This window comes from Panulirus ornatus, chromosome 9 (genome assembly GCF_036320965.1).
Source record: "Panulirus ornatus isolate Po-2019 chromosome 9, ASM3632096v1, whole genome shotgun sequence".
Lineage (NCBI taxonomy): Eukaryota > Metazoa > Arthropoda > Malacostraca > Decapoda > Palinuridae > Panulirus > Panulirus ornatus.
The window spans coordinates 33,334,418-33,354,829 of NC_092232.1; the positions used below are offsets into that span (position 1 = coordinate 33,334,418).

Genomic DNA, 20,412 nt, shown 5'->3' on the forward strand with positions numbered 1-20,412 from the left:
CTATGGATAAAGTTGTGTGGAGGAGGGTGGATGTGCTGGAAATGAGATGTTTGAGGACAATATGTGGTGTGAAGTGGTTTGATCGAGTAAGTAACGGAAAGGGTAAGAGAGATGTGTGGTAATAAAAAGAGTTTGGTTGAGAGAGCAGAAGAGGGTGTTTTGAAAGTGTTTGGTCACATGGAGAGAATGAGTGAGGAAAGATTGACTAAGAGGATATATGTGTCAGAGGTGGAGGGAACGAGGAGAAGTGGGAGACCATATTGGAGGTGGAAAGATGGAGTGAAAAAGATTTTGAGTGATTGGGGCCTGAACATGCAAGAGGGTGAAAGGCGTGCAAGGAATAGAGTGAATTGGAACTATATGGTATACTGGGGTCGACGTGCTGTCAATGGATTGAACCAGGGCATGTGAAACGTCTGGGGTAAACCATGGAAAGTTCTGTGGGGCCTGGATGTGGAAAGGGAACTGTGGTTTCGGTGCATTATTACATGACAGCTAGAGACTGAGTGTGAACGAATGGGGCCTTTGTTATCTTTTCCTAGCGCTACCTCGCACACATGAGGGGAAGGGGGTTGTTATTCCGTGTGTGGCGGGGTGGCGATGGGAATGAAAAAAGGCAGACAGTATGAATTACGTAAATGTGTATATATGTATATGTCTGTGTGTGTATATATATGTATATGTTGAGATGTATAGGTATGTATATTTGCGTGTGTGGATGTGTATGTATATACATGTGTATGTGGGTGGCTTGGGCCATTCTTTCGTCTGTTTCCTTGTGCTACCTCGCTAACGTGGGAGACAGCGACAAAGCAAAGTAGATAAATAAAAATACCATACACAGACATATACATATATAAACATGTACATAATTCATACTTGCTGCCTTTATTCACTCCCATCGCCACCCCGACACACATGAAATGCCAACTCTCTCCCCCCGCATGTGTGCGAGGTAGCGCTAGGAAAAGACAACAAAGGCCACATTCATTCACACTCAATCTCTAGCTGTCGTGTATAATGCACCGAAACCATAGGTATATATTCACACTTGCTTGCCTTTATCCATTCCCAGCGCTAACTTGCCCCACAAGAAACAGCACAGCTTGATGTGGGTATTCCGTTACCTATGCCATCTCAACCTAAATAAAAATAATAATAATAAAAAAAAGGCCTTTCCATGATACCCCTTGGTGTCTTCACATGCCCTGGTTCAATCCACTGACAGCACGTCAACCTTTGTATACCCCATTGCTCCAATTCACTCTTTCCTATGTATGTCTTTCATTCTCCTGCATGTTCAGGCCTCGGTCATTCAAAATCTTTTTTACTCTGTCCTTCCTTTTCCACTTCTGACATTTATCCTCTCTGTCTACCTATCCTCACTCATTCTTTTAATAAGTCCATACAATATCAGCACAACCTCTTCAGCTCTTTTAACAATACTCTTTTTATTTGTTACACATAGTCTCTAGAAACACTGCGCTATGGTTGCCCTCTGCCAGTGGCATGTTAATGATGAGGTACTGAAAGGCTAAGAAGTGGCACTGGAGTTCACTAGTTATGGAGAGTCTTTTGCCAAAGGAATCGGACATCTGAGGTACAGATAGATGGATAGACAGACAGATGCACTGGAGTTCACTAGTTATGGAGAGTCTTTTGCCAAAGGAATCAGACATCTGAGATACAGATAGATGGATAGACAGACAGAAATCTCACTTACCTTTCTATTACTTCCTCGATCAAACCACCTCACACCACACTTACATCACCTTTTTTTCATGCTTGACTGCCATCTCCCTGGTTAACTAGGTAGCTAGGAACAGACAATGAAAGGCCACATCTACTCATGTCCATTCCCTAGCTGTTATGTGTAACACACTAAAACCACAGCTCCCTATCCACAACAGGGCCCAACAGACTTTCCATGGTTTACCCCAGATGTTTCATATAACATGATTTGGTCCACTGACAGCATCTCAACCCCAGTATACCACATCAATCCAATTCACTCTACCCTATAAACGCCTTTCACCCTATCACTTAAAATCTTTTTCGCTTCATTCTTCCATCCTCAATTTGGTCTCCCCATTATCCTTCTTCCCTCCATTTCAGACACAAATATCCTCTTTGTCAATTTTTCATCTCTCATTTTCTTCATAAGTCCAAACCATTTCAGCACACCCTCTTCAGCTCTCTCAACCACACTCTTATATCACCTCTATACATTTTCTTTTTCTGCTTGGGCAGGACAAATATTAGGTATCATCCTTCACAGCATTTTGGTGGTTTAAGAGCAGCTGAATTGAAAATATATTAGGAAGGGTTGTGGAAACACTGTCTGAGTTGCTTTCCGACTCTGCCGCGTACCACACCCTGGAGTTTTAATGGCTCCTAACAGTGGCAGCCAACTGCCAGAGGTGGCCTGTACCATATATGGTATATCAACTGTCAACAAGTTATCATCTGCTTGAGCAAAAAGATCATATGTATAACTTTTAACAGCTCCTAAATCCATTAATGATAAATCATGCATATATCTCCTGAAGAGAAACTAAATAATTTGCAGACATTACAAGTCCTGAGAAATCTAGCATAAAAAGTTTCATTTACAAGCTTTTCTTATACATGAATAAAAGGCACAAGGCTAATGAAGAAATAAGACAATAATATTGTGGGATAAAGAAAGGAGGTGTACCAAGAAAGCTATGCACAGTTCTAGTGTGCAGGCAGGTAAAGTCTTGGCATATTTTATACAAGGAGGCCAGAAGGAATATTTGTTTATCATCCACAGTGAAAGTATGCTGCATACAAGGGTGAATGGAGAAAAAGTCATACCTGATAGTTTAATTCATTATGTGAGTAAATAATTCTGTGGCCAAGTAAAGGCTAATGACTTTATCACATCAGAAATAATCTGAGGATATGGAAGAATGACATGTGATTGTTCCACCCTATGTAAATGGAACAATTTCAATATAGCAGACAGGTAGATATAAGATTAACCCCTAAACTCCTCCAGGCAAGTACTTATGCAAGACAATCAACTCTACATGTAAACTTATGCAATGAATTTCATGCCTCTATTTCAAAGCCAAGCATCCAGTCTGGGCAGTTGCCAAGGTAGGCAGTGTGCAGAATTTTTTTTCCATGGTAAGTCATCCTCCATCCATGCTAATGACAGCATATCTTCATAAGTTTTCTTGCAAGGAAACTGAACAACTTTCAGCTACATTTTCAGGGCCAAGAAGATTATCCTAAATCACTTCATGATCATATGAGGAGTGGTAGTAGAGACAATACTGACTTCCAGCATTGAAAGTCGACAATGATGAGGCAGGAAAAGATATTTCTAGCACAAGTGGAGGCAGCGCTGTCTGCATCCAAGTAACCTTGACAAAAGTGCATCTGGTGAAGTTGATAAGCTTACAGACTTTTAGTTGCCATTATGAAATATCTATCTAATCACAATGATTATGGAAGGAAATTCTTTTTATCATTTAACATAAAACATTATAACAAGTAATCAAATTTTTGGTCTGAGTAAAATAAACAATAATTTAATACGTGTGTAGTAGTAACTCACTTGACGCAAGCCTTACTAATACACTTTTTAGCGAACAGTGCCAACACATCTACAAAATTTCTAAACATAATCAGTGACAGTGGAGGATAAAAATATACTTGTGAAGTGATTTTTTCACTGTCATATGAATATCTCTGAAACTGTAAGGGGAGATGCACCTTTAATACAACTTGAAATACGAGAGTCACAGGTTTGAAATGAAAACCCAACTGAAGTGTTAAAGAGATTAAAGTCACTGGTAATCTTCTAACATACTTTACTTTTGTAATAACATACTTACCGCTTTTCTTTTTCCAGTGATATCTTTTCTTTTAACCAAAGAACCTCAGGAGCAGGGACGGCAGCAAAAGTACAGGACAGCTTAGCCTTATGACCAACCCGTACAGTAAAATTTCGTGCCTCCTTCAACACAGGTCCAGCTATGAGATTACAGTAAACATTAAAAAAACAAATTAAAATGATGAAATCAGGTGCATGGCTAGATAATACTGACAAGTTAACAAAAATTATGGCTAATGTCAAAGAAAACACTTTTTCATACTTGCTTGTCATTTCCTATATTAGCGAGATAGAACAATAAGACAAAAAAGGTATCTTTCACTCATATCCATTCTCTATCCATCATGTGTAATGTACCAAACCAAAGCCCCCTATCCACTATCTAGTCCCACATACCTTTTTAGAGTTTCCTCCAGCTGCTTCACACGTCCTGATTCAGTCCACTGACAGCACGTCAACTCCTGTACACCAAACAGCTCCAAGTCACTCTATTCTGAGCACACCTTTCACCCTCCCGTAAATTCAGAACCCCGAGCATTTAAAATATTTTTTGCTCTATCCTTCCATCTCCAAAGTGGTCTCTCCCTTCTCCTTGTCCCTCCACTTCAGACAAATATATCCTCTTTGTCAACCTCTCCACGTTCATTCTCTCCATATGTCAAAACCTTTTTCAGCAAACACTTTTCAGTTCTTTCAACCATCCTCTTATTACCATTCATCCACCACTCTTATACCATAAAACTACTTTTTTTCCTTCTTGCTTAATTTCATGTTATGTACAAAACACTGGGAAAGAATCATTACACTTTCAGTGACATACTTAATGACACAACAAATGAAAGAAACTGAAAAAAGGTCATGACTATTTTGTCACGTTGGTATCCCTGTGTATGCCTTGTATGGAAAAGTGTGGATCTGGTAGTGATGCACACATCCTTGTATGTTTATATGTGTAACAGGTAATAAATATGGTGTCGTTGTGATTGTAATTCATGATAAAACACATAAATGGTATATGGTATTCATGTCATCTCGTAATACAAAATCATGCACGTGGCAGTGGCCAACACATGCTAGTTTGTAAGGGTGCCTTTTCTTTTTCTTTTAATTTTTTCTTTTTTTGTCAGGTTATACAGACCATAAATCGTAAGGGAAACAGACACATTATTTGATTATATGTTTTTAGCTTGCCTCAATAATAGATGTTAGAGGACATCTGGAACTTCAATAAATGACCAAGGACATCTGAGTGACTTCTCAAAAGCAATAAAAACAGAAATGAACAGATAAACTGGCAATGCTGATGCCTGTGGGTTGGCAGTGAGTGCATCATACAAGACATCTCCTGTATATTGAACTCACATCATATAAGACAGATCTCCTCCATACTGACACCATACAATGCCAGTCATAAACTATTAACAAGCCTCATAAATAATGATTCACTTGAGACATGACTTAGGTCTAGGACAGAAAACCAGAAATGTTCAGATACTATTTGTTCAATAATATCTGGTGTAGAAACCCCCTTTGTTGAGCATGTAGTTGAGTCCATGTGGCATGGAAGCCACCAACGAATATGTTGTGTCTGTCCAAGCTACGTAGGTTTTCCCACACCAGCAGAGCAGCAGTGACAATCTTGTCACTGAAATGAGCAATGCAGGCATTCCGCATCGCCTTCGTCAGGACTGCCCAGACATGCTCTATGGGATTAAGGTCAAGGGATTTAGGAGAATGTGGCAGTAGAGTTATACATAGGTGTTGCCAAAACCATTCCTGAATGACCCAACTAATACATATTGGACTGCTGTCCTGAAGTAGAGAGGTTACGGCTCAGGGATCATTAGAGCAGTCACAGTGGGTAGCAGCACCTCCAAAATTTCTATCCATTGTACCCAGCTGTAACAATACTTTCCTGGCTGAGGCACCTCGGAAACAGGTTTACCAACCCTTCAAATATGACCACACCCATAGTGCTCACTCTGATATCCATTGTAACCAGCTGTAATGATACTTTCCTGGCTGATTGTACTCTGGTTATCCTACCCCTGCATCTCTCAACGATGTCCACATGGTCAAACTATTTTAAAAACTTGAAGGTTGTAATCACATCATCCCTCACTCTTCTCTCTTTCAAGGTCAGCAAATTTAAAGCCTGTTGCCTTTCCCTGTACCTTAACTCTTAATTCTGCTACCAACTTTGCTGACCTCCTCTGGACCTTCTCTATTAGCTCTACGTGCTTCTTTAGGTAAGATGACCAAACTTGAGAAGCATACTTTAATTCTGACTCATGTATGACATGAACAGCATGCTAAATATCTCCTCATCCACATCCTTAAAAGCTATTCTGATGCGAACCAGAAGACAGTTTATCTCCTTTAATACTCTCCTTGTAGTGACAGGTTAGGGATGATGCTGAGTGCTAAGTCCTTCTTACACACAGAATCTTTAGGTTTATTTCCCATCAAATAATAATCACATTAAGGCCTTCTTTATCTTTGTCCCATCTTCATTATCTAACATTTGCTTAGGTTGAATTTTATCACTCCTGTATCAGACCAACTTTGGAGTCTGTTTAGGTCCCCTTGTAAGCTGATGCAACCTTCTTCACTCTTCACTTAAATCATGATTTTTGCATCATCTCAAAAGATATTAAGGTAGGAACCCATACCTTCAGGCAAGTCATTCACATAAATCAAGAGGAGTAACAATCCCAAAACAGAACCTTGGGCCACTCCACTTGAGACCTCCACCCATTTGGAGAAATCTCCTCTGACATGCATCCTGTGGTCCCTTCCATAATTTTCTACCAATCAGAGGTGTCTCCTACTTATTCCTGCCTTGAATTCCAGCTTCTTGATTAGCCTTCCACATGGTCCTATAGCCCATACCTTGTTTCCACACAACAATGATGAGACTAACCTTTATATATGCCCATTTTTGCTCTCCTAGATAATGACTTCTCTTTCCATATATTCCTTAATGCTCCATGAAACTTTGCCCCTTCACCCACTCTACAACTTGCTTACATTTTCATGGTTCCATTTGCTGCCATGCCCAGTAGGTATCTAAAACACATCACTTCCTCCAATCTTTTTCCATTCAAACTCATATCCCAACTAACCTGTCCTTCTGCATATATACTTACAAAAAAAATCAAATCTACTCAATTACTAAAGAGGATTCAATATCCTTTTAGACGGTGGGCACTGTCCAGACATTCCATTATGGAGAACACAAAAAAATAAATAAATCCTTTATAAAATGAAGAATTAGCATTAAAAAAGACAGAAAATAACAATGTTGGTTTAGTCTAGAGCTCAGTAAGCATCCACTGGGAGTATGAATAACATGTTTGACAACTGATACGAGAAAGACCTAAACATGATGTTTCTATCTTTTAGCTTGTTTTCCTAATCTGCTCTTACCTGCTATACAAACAAAGCATTAGTAGTACACAACATGAAAAAATTTGGAAATATTACATCTTCTGCAATAAAATTCAGGATGAATGAGGCTGGATAACAAATATGGAGAGGATACTGATGGATTTGATTATTTCCTTATGCTGAAAACTTTACTCTTACTTCATATTTCATACATAAGCACAGCAGTGATGGTAAAAAAAAAAAAAAAAAAAGGGGGATGCTATTTCCTGTGTGGTGGGGAAGCAACAGGAATGGATGAAGGCAAGCAAGTATGAATATGTACATGTGTATATATGTATATGTCTGCGCAGAGAAGAGGTAGTAAAAGCTTTGCGGAAGATGAAAGCTGGCAAGGCAGCAGGTTTGCATGGTATTGCAGTGGAATTTATTAAAAAAGGGGTGACTGTATTGTTGACTGGTTAATAAGGTTATTTAATGTATGTATGATTCATGAAACAGGAGTTGTGGGAGTATGTGATAGAATGTAAGAAAGTAAATTCTCGATTAATATGAGTAAAACTGAAAGTTGATGGAGAGAGATGGGTGATTATTGGTGCATATGCACCTGGGCATGAGAAGAAAGATCATGAGAGGCAAGTGTTTTGGGAGCAGCTGAATGAATGTGTTAGTGGTGTTGATGCACGAGACCGGGTTATAGTGATGGGTGATTTGAATGCAAAGGTGAGTAATGTGGCAGTTGAGGGAATAATTGGTATACATGGGGTGTTCAGTGTTGTAAATGGAAATGGTGAAGAGCTTGTAGATTTATGTGCTGAAAAAGGACTGGTGATTGGGAATACCTGGTTTAAAAAGCAAGATATACATAAGTATACGTATGTAAGTAGGAGAGATGGCCAGAGAGCGTTATTGGATTACGTGTTAATTGACAGGCACGCGAAAGAGAGACTTTTGGATGTTAATGTGCTGAGAGGTGCAACTGGAGGGATGTCTGATCATTATCTTGTGGAGGCTAAGGTGAAGATTTGTATGGGTTTTCAGAAAAGAAGAGTGAATGTTGGGGTGAAGAGGGTGGTGAGAGTAAGTGAGCTTGGGAAGGAGACTTGTGTGAGGAAGTACCAGGAGAGACTGAGTACAGAATGGAAAAAGGTGAGAACAATGGAAGTAAGGGGAGTGGGGGAGGAATGGGATGTATTTAGGGAATCAGTGATGGATTGCACAAAAGATGCTTGTGGCATGAGAAGAGTGGGAGGTGGGTTGATCAGAAAGGGTAGTGAGTGGTGGGATGAAGAAGTAAGATTATTAGTGAAAGAGAAGAGAGAGGCATTTGGACAATTTTTGCAGGGAAAAAATGCAATTGAGTGGGAGATGTATAAAAGAAAGAGACAGGAGGTCAAGAGAAAGGTGCAAGAGGTGAAAAAGAGGGCAAATGAGAGTTGGGGTGAGAGAGTATCATTAAATTTTAGGGAGAATAAAAAGATGTTTTGGCAGGAGGGAAATAAAGTGCGTAAGACAAGGGAGCAAATGGGAACTTCAGTGAAGGGTGCTAATGGGGAGGTGATAACAAGTAGTGGTGATGTGAGAAGGAGATGGAGTGAGTATTTTGAAGGTTTGTTGAATGTGTTTGATGATAGAGTGGCAGATGTAGGGTGTTTTGGTCGAGGTGGTGTGCAAAGTGAGAGGGTTAGGGAAAATGATTTGGTAAACAGAGAAGAGGTAGTAAAAGCTTTGAGGAAGATGAAAGCCGGCAAGGCAGGAGGTTTGGATGGTATTGCAGTGGAATTTATTAAAAAAGGGGGTGACTGTATTGTTGACTGGTTGGTAAGGTTATTTGATGTATGTATGACTCATGGTGAGGTGCCTGAGGATTGGCGGAATGCCTGCATAGTGCCATTGTACAAAGGCAAAGGGGATAAAAGTGAGTGCTCAAATTTAAGAGGTATAAGTTTGTTGAGTATTCCTGGTAAATTATATGGGAGGGTATCGATTGAGAGGGTGAAGGCATGTACAGAGCATCAGATTTTGGAAGAGCAGTGTGGTTTCAGAAGTGGTAGAGGATGTGTGGATCAGGTGTTTGCTTTGAAGAATGTATGTGAGAAATACTTAGAAAAGCAAATGGATTTGTATGAAGCATTTATGGATCTGGAGAAGGCATATGATAGAGTTGATAGAGATGCTCTGTGGAAGGTATTAAGAATATATGGTGTGGGAGGCAAGTTGTTAGAGGCAGTGAAAAGTTTTTATCGAGGATGTAAGGCATGTGTACGTGTAGGAAGAGAGGAAAGTGATTGGTTCTCAGTGAATGTAGGTTTGCAGCAGGGGTGTGTGATGTCTCCATGGTTGTTTAATTTGTTTATGGATGGGGTTGTTAGGGAGGTGAATGCAAGAGTTTTGGAAAGAGGGGCAAGTTTGAAGTCTGTTGTGGATGAGAGAGCTTGGGAAGTGAGTCAGTTGTTGTTCGCTGATGATACAGCGCTGGTGGCTGATTCATGTGAGAAACTGCAGAAGCTGGTGACTGAGTTTGGTAAAGTGTGTGAAAGAAGAAAGTTAAGAGTAAATGTGAATAAGAGCAACGTTATTAGGTACAGTAGGGTTGAGGGTCAAGTCAATTGGGAGGTAAGTTTGAATGGAGAAAAACTGGAGGAAGTAAAGTGTTTTAGATATCTGGGAGTGGATCTGGCAGCGGATGGAACCATGGAAGCGGAAGTGGATCATAGGGTGGGGGAGGGGGCGAAAATCCTGGGAGCCTTGAAGAATGTGTGGAAGTCGAGAACATTATCTCGGAAAGCAAAAATGGCTATGTTTGAAGGGATAGTGGTTCCAACAATGTTGTATGGTTGCGAGGTGTGGGATAGAGTTGGATAGAGTTGTGCGCAGGAGGGTGGATGTGCTGGAAATGAGATGTTTGAGGACAATGTGTGGTGTGAGGTGGTTTGATCGAGTAAGTAACGTAAGGGTAAGAGAGATGTGTGGAAATAAAAAGAGCGTGGTTGAGAGATCAGAAGAGGGTGCTTTGAAATGGTTTGGGCACATGGAGAGAATGAGTGAGGAAAGATTGACCAAGAGGATATATGTGTCGGAGGTGGAGGGAACGAGGAGAAGTGGGAGACCAAATTGGAGGTGGAAAGATGGAGTGAAAAAGATTTTGTGTGATCAGGGCCTGAACATGCAGGAGGGTGAAAGGAGGGCAAGGAATAGAGTGAATTGAATCGATGTGGTATACTGGGGTTGACGTGCTGTCAGTGGATTGAATCAGGGCATGTGAAGCGTCTGGGGTAAACCATGGAACGCTGTGTAGGTACGTATATTTGCGTGTGTGGACGTGTATGTATATACATGTGTATGGGGGTGGGTTGGCCCATTTCTTTCGTCTGTTTCCTTGCGCTACCTCGCAAACACAGGAGACAGTGACAAAGAAAAAAAAAAAAAAAAAAAAAAAAAATTATTCATGGTGAGGTGCCTGAGGATTGGCAGAATGCTTGCATAGTGCCATTGTACAAAGGTAAAGGGGATAAAAGCGAGTGCTAAATTACAGAGGTATAAGTTTGTTGAGTATTCCTAGGAAATTTTATGGGAGGGTATTGATTGAGAGGGTAAAAGCATGTAGAGAGCATCAGATTGGGGAAGAGCAGTGTGGTTTCAGAAGTGGTAGAGGATGTGTGGATCAGGTGCTTACTTTGAAGAATGTATGTGAGAAATACTTAGAAAAGCAAATGGATTTGTATGTAGCATTTATGGATCTGGAGAAGGCATATGATAGAGTTGATACAGATGCTTTGTGGAAGGTATTAAGAATATATGGTACAGGGAGGCAAGTTGTTAGAAACAGTGAAAAGTTTTTATCAAGGATGTAAGGCATGTGTACGTGTAGGAAGAGAGGAAAGTGATTGGTTCTCAGTGAATGTTGGTTTGCGGCAGGGGTGCGTGGTGTCTCCATGGTTGCTTAATCTGTTTATGGATGGGTTTGTTAGGGAGGTGAATGCAAGAGTTTTGGAAAGAGGGGCAAGTATGCAGTCTGTTGTGGATGAGAGAGCTTGGGAAGTGAGTCAGTTGTTGTTCACTGATGATACAGCGCTGGTGGCTGGTTCGGGTAAGAAACTGCAGAAGCTGGTGACTGAGTAAAGTGTGTGAAACAAGAAAGCTAAGAGTAAATGTGAATAAGAGCAAGGTTATTAGGTACAGTAGAATTAAGGGACAAGTCAATTGGGAGGTAAGTTTGAATGGAGAAAAACTGGAGGGAGTGAAGTGTTTTAAATACCTGGGAGTGGATTTGGCAGCAGATGGAACCCCGGAAGCGAATCATAGGGGTGGGGAGGGGGCAAAAGTTCTGGGAGCATTGAAAAATGTGTTGAAGTTGAGAACATTATCTTGGGAAGCAAAAATAGGTATGTTTGAAGGAATAATAGTTCCAACAATGTTATTTGGTTGTGAGGCATGGGCTATAGATAGAGTTGTGCAAAGGAGGGTGGATGTGCTGGAAATGAGATGTTTGAGGACAATATGTGGTGTGAGGTGGTCTGATCGAGTAAGTAATGAAAGGGTAAGAGAGATGTGTGGTAACAGAAAGAGTGTGGTTGAGAAAGTAGAAGAGGGTGTTTTGAAATGGTTTGGTCACATGGAGAGAATGAGTGAGGAAAGAGTGACAAAGAGGATATATATATCAGAGGTGGAGGGAACGAGGTGAAGTAAGAGACCAAACTGGAGGTGGAAAGATGGAGTGAAAAAGATTCTGAGTGATCAGAGCCTGAACATGGAGGAGGGTGAAAGGCATGCAAGGAATAGAGGGAATTGGAACGATGTGGTATACCAGGGTCGACATGCTGTCAATGGATTGAACCAGGGCATGCGAAGTGTCTAGGGTAAACTATGGAAAGTTTTGTGGGGCCTGGATGTGGAAAGGGAGCTGTGGTTTCGGTGCATAATACATGAGAGCTAAAGACTGAGTGTGAATGAATGTGGCCTTTGTTGTCTTTTCCTAGCGCTACCTCGCGCACATGTGGGAGGAGGGGGTTGTCATTTCAAGTGTGGTGGGGTGGTGACGGGAATAAATAAAGGCGCTTCACATGCCTTGGTTCAATCCATTGACAGCACGTCTACCCAGGTATACCACATCATTCCAATTCACTCTATTCCTTGCATGCCTTTCACCCTCCTGCATGTTCAGGCCTCAATCACTCAGAACCTTTTTCACTCCATCTTTCCAACTCAAATTTGGTTTCCCATTTCTCCTCGTTCCCTCCACCTCTGACACATATATCCTCTTGGTCAATCTTTCCTCACTCATTCTCTCCACGTGACCAAACCATTTCAAAACACCCTCTTCTGCTCTCTCAACCACACTCTTTTTATTACCACACATCTCTCTTACCCTTTCATTACTTACTCGATCAAACCACCTCACACCACATATTGTCCTCCAACATCTCATTTCCAGCACATCCACCCTCCTCCTCACAAATCTATCTATAGCCCACACCTCGCAAACATATAACATTGTCAGAACCAATATTCCTTCAAACATACCCATTTTTGCTCTCCGAGACAACGTTCTCGCCTTCCACACATTTTTCAATGCTCCCAGAACTTTCGCCCCCTCCCCCACCCTATGACTCACTTCTGCTTCCATGGTTCCATCCGCTGCCAAATCCACCCTCAGATATCTAAAACACTTCACTTCCTCCAGTTTTTCTCCATTCAAACGTACCTCCCAACTGACTTGTCCCTCAACCCTACTGTACGTAATAACCCGAAACGGCCACCAGCGCTGTATCATCAGCGAACAACAACTGACTCACTTCCCAAGCTCTCTCATCCACTACAGACTGCATACTTGCCCCTCTTTCCAAAACTCTTGCATTCACCTCCCTAACAACCCCATCCATGAACAAATTAAACAACCATGGAGACATCATGCACCCCTGCTGCAAACCAACATTCACTGAGAACCAATCACTTTCCTCTCTTCCTACTCGTACACATGCCTTACAACCTCGATAAAAACTTTTCACTGCTTCTAACAACTTGCCTCCCACACCATATATTCTTAACATCTTCCACAGAGCATCTCTATCAACTCATCATATGTCTTCTCCAGATCCATAAAGGCTGCATACAAAAATCCATTTGCTTTTCGAAGTATTTCTCACATACATTCTTCAAACCAAACACCTGATCCACACATCCTCTACCGCTTCTGAAACCACACTGCTCTTCCCCTATCTGATGCTCTGTACATGCTTTCACCCTCTCAATCAATACCCTCCCATATAATTTACCAGGAATACTCAACAAACTTATACCTCTGTAATTTGAGCACTCACTTTTATTCCCTTTGCCTTTGTACAATGGCACTATGCAAGCATTCTGCCAATCCTCAGGCACCTCACCATGTCATTTTTTTTTTTTTTTTTTGCCGTTGTCTCCCGCGTTTGCGAGGTAGCGCAAGGAAACAGACGAAAGAAATGGCCCAACCCACCCCCATACACATGTATATACATACGTCCACACACGCAAAATATACATACCTACACAGCTTTCCATGGTTTACCCCAGATGCTTCACATGCCCCGATTCAATCCACTGACAGCACGTCAACCCCGGTATACCACATCGCTCCAATTCACTCTATTCCTTGCCCTCCTTTCACCCTCCTGCATGTTCAGGCCCCGATCACACAAAATCTTTTTCACTCCATCTTTCCACCTCCAATTTGGTCTCCCTCTTCTCCTCGTTCCCTCCACCTCCGACACATATATCCTCTTGGTCAATCTTTCCTCACTCATTCTCTCCATGTGCCCAAACCATTTCAAAACACCCTCTTCTGCTCTCTCAACCACGCTCTTTTTATTTCCACACATCTCTCTTACCCTTACGTTACTTACTCGATCAAACCACCTCACACCACACATTGTCCTCAAACATCTCATTTCCAGCACATCCATCCTCCTGCGCACAACTCTATCCATACCCCACGCCTCGCAACCATACAACATTGTTGGAACCACTATTCCTTCAAACATACCCATTTTTGCTTTCCGAGATAATGTTCTCGACTTCCACACATTCTTCAAGGCTCCCAGAATTTTCGCCCCCTCCCCCACCCTATGATCCACTTCCGCTTCCATGGTTCCATCCGCTGCCAGATCCACTCCCAGATATCTAAAACACTTCACTTCCTCCAGTTTTTCTCCCATTCAAACTCACCTCCCAATTGACTTGACCCTCAACCCTACTGTACCTAATAACCTTGCTCTTATTCACATTTACTCTTAACTTTCTTCTTTCACACACTTTACCAAACTCAGTCACCAGCTTCTGCAGTTTCTCACATGAATCAGCCACCAGCGCTGTATCATCAGCGAACAACAACTGACTCACTTCCCAAGCTCTCTCATCCCCAACAGACTTCATACTTGCCCCTCTTTCCAAAACATACATTAAATAATCTTACCAACCAGTCTAACAACACAGTCACCCCTTTTTTAATAATTCTACTGCAATACCATCCAAGCCCGCTGCCTTGCCAGCTTTCATCTTCAGCAAAGCTGTAATACCTCTTCTCTGTTTACCAAATCATTCTCCCTAACCCTCTCACTTTGCACACAACCTTGATCAAAACACCCTACATCTGCCACTCTATCATCAAACACATTCAACAAAATTTCAAAATACTCACTCCATCTCTTCTCACCACTCCATCTCCTTCTCACATCACCACTACTTGTTATCACTTACCCATTAACCCTCTTCACTGAAGTTCCCATTTGTTCTCTTGTCTTACGCACTTTATTTACCTACTTCCAAAGCATCTTCTTATTCTCCCTAAAATTTGATGATACTCTCTCAACCCAACTCTCATTTGCCCTCTTTTTCACCTCTTGCACCTTTCTCTTGACCTCCTGCCTATTTCTTTTATACATCTCCCACTCATTTGCATTATTTCCCTGCAAAAATTGTCCAAATGACTCTCTCTTCTCTTTCACTAATAATCTTATTTCTTCATCCCACCACTCACTACCCTTTCTAATCAACCCACATCCCATGCTTCTCATGCCACAAGCATCTTTTGCGCAAGCCATCACTGCTTCCCTAAATACATCCCATTCCTCCCCCACTCCCTTTATGTCCTTTGTTCTCACCTTTTTCTCTTCTGTACTCAGTCTCTCCAGGTACTTCTTCACACAAGTCTCCTTCCCAAGCCCACTTACTCTCACCACTTTCTTCACCCCAACATTCTCTCTTCTTATCTGAAAACCTCTACAAAGCTTCACCTTTGCCTCCACAAGATAATGATCAGACATCCCTCCAGTTGCACCTCTCAGCACATTAACATCCAAAAGTCTCTCTTTCACACACCTATCAATTAACAGGTAATCCAATAACGCTCTCTGGCCATATCTCCTACTTGCATACGTATACTTATGTATATCTCTCTTTTTAAACCAGGTGTTCCCAATCACTAGTCCTTTTTCAGCACATAAATCTACAAGCTCTTCACCTTTTCCATTTACAACCCTGAACACCCCATGTACACCAATTATTCCCTCAACTGCCACATCACTCACCTTTGCATTCAAATCTCCCATCACTAAAACCCGGTCTCGTGCATCAAAACTACTAACACACTCACTCAGTTGCTTCCAAAATACTTGCCTCTCATGATCTTTCTTTTCATACCCAGATGCATATGCTCCAATAATCACCCATCTCTCTCTATCTGCTTTCAGTTTTACCCATATCAATCTAGATTTAATTTCTTGCACTCTATCACATACTCCCACCATTCCTGTTTCAGGAGTAGTGCTACTCCTTCCCTCGCTCTTGTCCTCTCACCAATCCCTGACTTTACTCCCAAAACATTCCAAACCAATCCTCCCCTTTACCCTTGAGATTTGTTTCACTCAGAGCCAGAACATCCAGGTTCCTTTCCTCAAACATACTAGCTATCTCTCCTTTTTTCTCATATTGGTTACATCCACACACATTTAGACAACCCAATCTGAGCCTTCGAGGAGGATGAGCACTCCCCGCGTGACTCCTTCCGTTTCCCCTTTTAGAAAGTCCAAATTACAAGGTGGGGAGGGTATATCTGTATATGTCTGTGAGTGTATATATATGTATATGTTGAGATGTATAGGTGTGTATATGTGCGTGTGTGGACGTGTATGTATATACATGTGTATGTGGGTGGGTTGGGCCATTCTTTCATCTGTTTCCTTGCACTACCTGCTGACGCGGGAGACAGCGACAAAGTATAATAAATAAAAATAAACGTATATGTATGTATAAGTGCATGTATGGGCGTTTATGTATATATGAGTGCATGGGCCATTCTTCATCTGTTTCCTGGCGCAACCTCACTGATGCAGGAAGCAGCGATTAAGTATATCAGAAGGAAGGAGTTCAAACGGGAGTGCTCATCCTCCTTGAAGGCTCAGATTGGGGTGTCTGAATGTGTGTGGATGTAACCAACATGAGAAGAAGGTGAGATAGGTAGTATGTTTGAGGAAAGGAACTTGGATGTTTTGGCTCTGAGTGAAACACAGCTCAATGGAAAAGGGGAAGAGTGGTTTGGGAATGTCTTAGGAGTAAAGTCAGGGGTTGGTGAGAGGACAAGAGAAAAGGAAGGAGTAGCACTCCTCCTGAAACAGGAGTTGTGAGAGTATGTGATTGAGTGTAAGAAAGTAAATTCTAGATTGATGTGGGTAAAACTGAAAGTGGATGGAGACAGATGGATGATTATTGATGCCTATTGCACTGGCTCATGAGAAGAAAGATCATGAGAGGCAAGTGTTTTGGGAGCAGCTGAGTGAGTGTGTTAGCAGCTTTGATGCACGGGACCGGGTTATAGTGATGGGCAATTCGAATGTGAAGGTGAGTAATGTGGCAGTTGAGAGAAAAATTGGTGTATATGGGGTGTTCAGTGTTTTAAATGGAAATGATGGATTTGTGAGCTGAAAAAAGAACTTATGATTGGGAACACCTGGTTTAAAAAGAGATATACAAAAGTATATTTATATATGAGTAGGATAGAAGTTCAAAGGGCATTATTGGATTACGTGTTAACTGATAAACGTGTAAAAGAGAGATTTTTGCATGTAAATGTTCTGAGAGGGGCAGCTGGAGGGATGTCTGATCACTACCTTGTGGAGGCGAAAGTTAAGATTTGTAGAGGTTTTCAGAAAAGAGAGAATGTTGGGGAGAAGAGAGTGTTGAGAGTAAGTGAGCTTGGAAAGGACATTTTTGTGAGGCAGTACCAGGAAGGATTAGGCGTAGAATCACAAAAGGTGAGAGCAAATGATGTGAGGGGAGCGGGGGAGAAATGGGATGTATTTAAGGAAGCAGTGACATCTTGTGCAAAAGCAGCATGTGGCATGAGAAAGGTGGGAGGTGGGCAGATTAGAAAGGGTAGTGAAAGGTGGGATGAAGAAATAAGGTTGTTAGTGAAAGAGAAGAGAGAGACATTTGGATGATTTTTGCAGGGAAGTAGTGCAATGACTAGGAGATATATAAAAGAAAGCGGCAGGTCAAAAGAAATGTGCAAAAGATGAAAAAGAGGGCAAATGAGAGTTGGGGTGAGAGTGTATCATCAAATTTTAGGAGAACAGAGAGATGTTTTGGAAGGAGGTAAATAACATGTGTAAGGCAAGAGAACAAATGGGAACATCGGTCAAGGGGAAAAATGGGCAGGTAATAACAAGTAGTGATGAAGTAAGGAGATGGAGTGAGTATTTTTGGCAGATATAGGGTGTTTTTGGTTGGGGTGGTGTGTGAAGTGAGTGGGTCAGGGAGGATAGTTTGGTAAACAGAGAAGAGGTAATGAAAACTTTTTGGAAGATGAAAGCCGGCAAGGCGATGGGGTTTGAATGGTATTGCTGTGGAATTTGTTAAAAAAGGGGGTGACTGTGTTGTTGATTGGTTCATGAGGATATTCAATGTATGTATGGATCATGGTGAAGTGCCTGAGGATTGGCAGAATGCATGCATAGTGCCATCGTACAAAAGCAAAGGGGATACAGTTGAGTGTTCAATTTACAGAGGTATAAGTTTGTTGAGTTAAAAAAAAAAACAAAAAAAAAAAAAAAAATAAAAAAAAAACAAAAAAAAAAAAAAATAAAAAAAAAAAAAAATAAAAAAAAAACAAAAAAAAAAAAAAACAAAAAAAAAAAAAAAAACAAAAAAAAAAAAAAAAAATAAAAAAAAAACAAAAAAAAAAAAAAATAAAAAAAAAAAAAAATAAAAAAAAAAAAAAAATATATATATATATATATATAATATATATATATATAATATATATATATATATATAATATATATATATATAATATATATATATATAATATATATATATATATAATATATATATATATATATAATATATATATATATAATATATATATATATAATATATATATATATATAATATATATATATATATATATTTTTTTTTCATACTTTGTCGCTGTCTCCCGCGTTTGCGAGGTAGCGCAAGGAAACAGACGAAAGAAATGGCCCAACCCCCCCCCCCATACACATGTACATACGTCCACACATGCAAATATACATACCTACACAGCCTTCCATGGTTTACCCCAGACGCTTCACATGCCCTGGTTCAATCCATTGACAGCACGTCGACCCCGGTATACCACATCGTTCCAATTCACTCTATTCCTTGCCCTCCTTTCACCCTCCTGCATGTTCAGGCCCCGATCACACAAAATCTTTTTCACTCCATCTTTCCACCTCCAATTTGGTCTCCCTCTTCTCCTTGTTCCCTCCACCTCCGACACATATCCTCTTGGTCAATCTTTCCTCACTCATTCTCTCCATGTGACCAAACCATTTCAAAACACCCTCTTCTGCTCTCTCAACCACGCTCTTTTTATTTCCACACATCTCTCTTACCCTTACGTTACTTACTCGATCAAACCACCTCACACCACACATTGTCCTCAAACATCTCATTTCCAGCACATCCATCCTCCTGCGCACAACTCTATCCATAGTCCACGCCTTGCAACCATACAACATTGTTGGAACCACTATTCCTTCAAACATACCCATTTTTGCTTTCCGAGATAATGTTCTCGACTTCCACACATTCTTCAAGGCTCCCAGAATTTTCGCCCCCTCCCCCCCCCTATGATCCACTTCCGCTTCCATGGTTCCATCCGCTGCCAGATCCACTCCCAGATATCTAAAACACTTCACTTCCTCCATTTTCTCCATTCAAACTTACCTCCCAATTGACTTGTCTCTCAACCCTACCGCACCTAATAACCTTGCTCTTATTCACATTTACTCTTACTTTCTTCTTTCACAACTTTACCAAACTCAGTCACCAGCTTCTGTAGTTTCTCACATGAATCAGCCACCAGCGCTGTATCATCAGCGAACAACAACTGACTCACTTCCCAAGCTCTCTCATCCAGAACAGACTGCATACTTGCCCCTCTTTCCAGGACCTTGCATTTACCTCCCTAACAACCCCATCCATAAACAAATTAAACAACCAAGGAGACATCATGCACCCCTGCCACAAACCAACATTCACTGAGAACCAATCACTTTGCTCTCTTCCTACATATACACATGCCTTACATCCTCGATAAAAACTTTTCACTGCTTCTAACAACTTGCCTCCCACATCATATATTCTTAATACCTTCCACAAAGCATCTCTATCAACTCTATCATATGCCTTCAGATCCATAAATGCTGCATACAAATCCATTTGCTTTTCTAAGTATTTCTCACATACATTCTTCAAAGCAAACACCTGATCCACACATCATTTATTTTGCTTTGTTGCTGTCTCCCGCGTTTGCGAGGTAGCGCAAGGAAACAGACGAAAGAAATGGCCCAACCCCCCCCCCCATACACATGTACATACGTCCACACATGCAAATATACATACCTACACAGCCTTCCATGGTTTACCCCAGACGCTTCACATGCCCTGGTTCAATCCATTGACAGCACGTCGACCCCGGTATACCACATCGTTCCAATTCACTCTATTCCTTGCATGCCTTTCACCCTCCTGCATGTTCAGGCCCCGATCACACAAAATCTTTTTCACTCCATCTTTCCACCTCCAATTTGGTCTCCCACTTCTCCTCGTTCCCTCCACCTCCGACACATATATCCTCTTGGTCA

General features: G+C 41.1%; 1 protein-coding gene across 2 annotated transcripts in view; it reads right to left on the reverse strand.

Annotated features, from left to right (window-relative positions):
• Nucleotides 1-20,412, reverse strand: part of Ptp69D (Protein tyrosine phosphatase 69D) — a 669,136-nt gene that overhangs the window by 588,031 nt on the left and 60,693 nt on the right. For both annotated transcript variants that reach the window (XM_071664992.1, XM_071664991.1), the window contains exon 5: nucleotides 3,867-4,005. In XM_071664992.1, coding sequence (XP_071521093.1) covers nucleotides 3,867-4,005 — 139 coding nt within the window. The remainder of the gene's footprint in view (nucleotides 1-3,866; nucleotides 4,006-20,412) is intronic.